Source organism: Phalaenopsis equestris, unplaced genomic scaffold, assembly GCF_001263595.1.
Source record: "Phalaenopsis equestris unplaced genomic scaffold, ASM126359v1 Scaffold000855, whole genome shotgun sequence".
Classification (NCBI taxonomy): domain Eukaryota; kingdom Viridiplantae; phylum Streptophyta; class Magnoliopsida; order Asparagales; family Orchidaceae; genus Phalaenopsis; species Phalaenopsis equestris.
Window position 1 is genome coordinate 219,070 of NW_018165295.1, and position 2,735 is coordinate 221,804.

At 35.5% G+C, this 2,735-nt stretch overlaps 1 protein-coding gene across 1 annotated transcript in view; it reads right to left on the minus strand.

Annotated features, from left to right (window-relative positions):
- LOC110031868 (probable pectate lyase 12) overlaps positions 1-2,735 on the minus strand; it is a 15,960-nt gene that overhangs the window by 2,015 nt on the left and 11,210 nt on the right. The window contains exons 3-4 of the mRNA XM_020735293.1: positions 1,871-2,119; positions 836-923 (exon numbers count right to left, since the gene is read on the minus strand). Coding sequence (XP_020590952.1) covers positions 836-923; positions 1,871-2,119 — 337 coding nt within the window. The remainder of the gene's footprint in view (positions 1-835; positions 924-1,870; positions 2,120-2,735) is intronic.

Here is a 2,735-nt window from a genome sequence, read left to right on the forward strand (position 1 = left end):
ACTAGGACAATTCCATATTTTTCAACACCATTTTGCACAACACGTTATTATGTAGCAGCTTATCAACAGCTCATTAATAAATCGTGGCTGTCCCAAACAGACTCGTCAAATCAAATTTGTTGAACTTAATTAGAAATTAATTTAAATTTCCATAATAAATCGAATTTAAATACAAATTTAACCCAGAAAGGGACTGGAATCATTCCAGCATGCAAGCGATTGATGATACACTAAGAACAGTAGTACAATCATTAGTTATAAGAAGCTCTATAATAGTGGGACAGTTGTTTATAGTGCTCCAGCAACAATCAGTCATAAAGCTACATTTTATTATTTGTTTGGTGAAGGAATTTTAACGTTATTGAGGAAGGCTCGAGTTTGCATGATTCACCATCAACCTAATAAATTCTATGGAATTATAATTTCTATTCTCATCTCTTAATAAAAATATTGCAGGAGTAGGGAAAAATACATCATATGATGTCAAATTTTAATAAAAATTTGATGCCTTTACATATATATAGTACACAATTTTTATGTATTTATATATCTAAAACCTAAACTTTTTGTATTTACAAACCTTTAATATTGTATGTCAGAAATGAGTCAGCACGAATCTATAAGAGATTTAATGGACTACAAGATAAAAGTATAGTCTCAATGATGGCTCGACATAAGAAATAGGCATTGCGCCATTAAGATGCTCAAAGAGTCCTATTAACCGGCTGTAGTTTTCGAAACAAGACTCGGGGTGGAGCGAACAAAGGTCAGCTGAGCCAAGGATCGCATCCTATCCGAACAAGGAGAGGGGTCACTCCACCCCTCACCCGGGCACCATCAGACGCCTCATAGAAGTATAAAGGCTCTTCAGATGGCTCTGAGTCCTTATCACCAAACAATCATCAAGTCCTTTGAACGGATATCTTGCCAGAGGGTAAGCTACTTATCAAATTACAGTTATTCACTTTCTGCTTGATAGCCTAGCCTGCCTCAGCATCTCGAGTTTCCCGTCCAAGGCTCAACGGTCGGACCAAGATAGTCGATCGACTGACTAGCTAAGGCTAACTAAAGGACTTCTGGGCCGACCAAAAGGTTGCGAGCCAATCGAAGGTCATTCAGACGACTGAAGGACCACCAAGGCCGTCTGACCTAATGAACGTGGCCAACTTAGTTTAAGCATATCTTGAACAGTTTAATTTTTGAGTTAGATTAGATTAACTAATTAATACAATTTTAACTCAAAATTTAACTAAATTTAACACCCTCCCCCCAAAAAAATCCGAACCTAATTAAAAATTGACCCGAAAACTCAAATTTAATCCAAATTTGGCTAAAAGTATTTTTTTTAATGTAAAATGATTGCTATACCTCAAATAAAATGATTTGCTTGTGTACTCCATATTAGTCATGTTAAAAATAAACAGATTTAAGTCGAATTAATTTGACCCGTTTAGTGAATGAGTCGGACATAATTGGGACTGCTAACAATCCGATTTCAAACCTAGGTGGGTCAAAATTTTGGCTCTTATCTCAACTCGTTTATTTCGATCAGATCTCAATCTAAGCAAAAATTCGTATCAATTTTGAATGATTAAGGATCTTTCAGTTAAATTCTCTAAATTCACAGCCCTAAAATCAATTTAGGATTGCTAACCCGATTTCAAACAGAGCTTGGGTCCGTTCAAAATTAGCTAAAAAAATTCAATCCAAAACTTTAACTTATTGCTCAATTTTTATTTTTCAATCTAATCACAATCCGAGTCAAAATTTAAAACAATTTTCGAGCTAAATTGAGAGCCTTTCATTTAGTAAGGCTTGGATACGTAAGAGTCAACCCATAAAAATAGTTTTGACTAATGTACGGACGAACCTGGGGCTACCGAGCACGCCGGCGTTGCAGGTGAGCTGGTCGATGAACTGAGCGGACTTGGGGTCCAGGCTGGAGGCTTTCTCGTACGTCGCCGCCGAGCCCTCTCCCGACGGCACGAAGTAAGCGCCGTTGACCAGCATGTCTCCCTCCGTCCTCCAATTCCACTCCTTCCACTCTTCCTCATCCGTCTCTATTCTCTTCGTCACCTGCCCAACAAAGCCGGGAAATTTACATGCACGCCCCTCAATTCTTATGGATTTGCATATATGACATGATTTTTACATTTCTACGTGTTGGTGTTAAGAATTTAAGTGTCGTGGGTGTTAATATTAAAGTTTACACTTAATTTTTTTAGCTTAATAAGTATATTTAATGAAGAAAAATATGCATAAATACATTTTTTTTCCAAATTAAAATTTAATTTTTATTTAAAATAGTGATTTATGGAACTCATAATTAAATACAATAAATTGATGAATGATTTTTAGACCAAGCCAGCTTATCATGTTTAAGAACTAAAAAACTTGAATAATTTAATTAATATCTAATTAGTCAGGATTAATAGTGATCACTTATCACTTCCGTTGGATAGCCAACGCACTAAATACTTATCTTAACGTGAATCATCATAGCTAAATATTAATAAAAATAGTAATAATCTTTATAAAACCTAATCTTTGGGGCAGTTTGTGTTTATCCAGATAAATAGCTTATCTGAAACACGATGAGGTTGACTCGTGTTATGTGTTAAGTGTAAAAAATTAACTACATTTTTAGATAAATTGTTCAAACACAGTCCGTATTTTCAAAAGGTCATCGTAGCACATAAGCTGCCCCAAAAAGAGCCTGAAGCTGATTTGAGTTC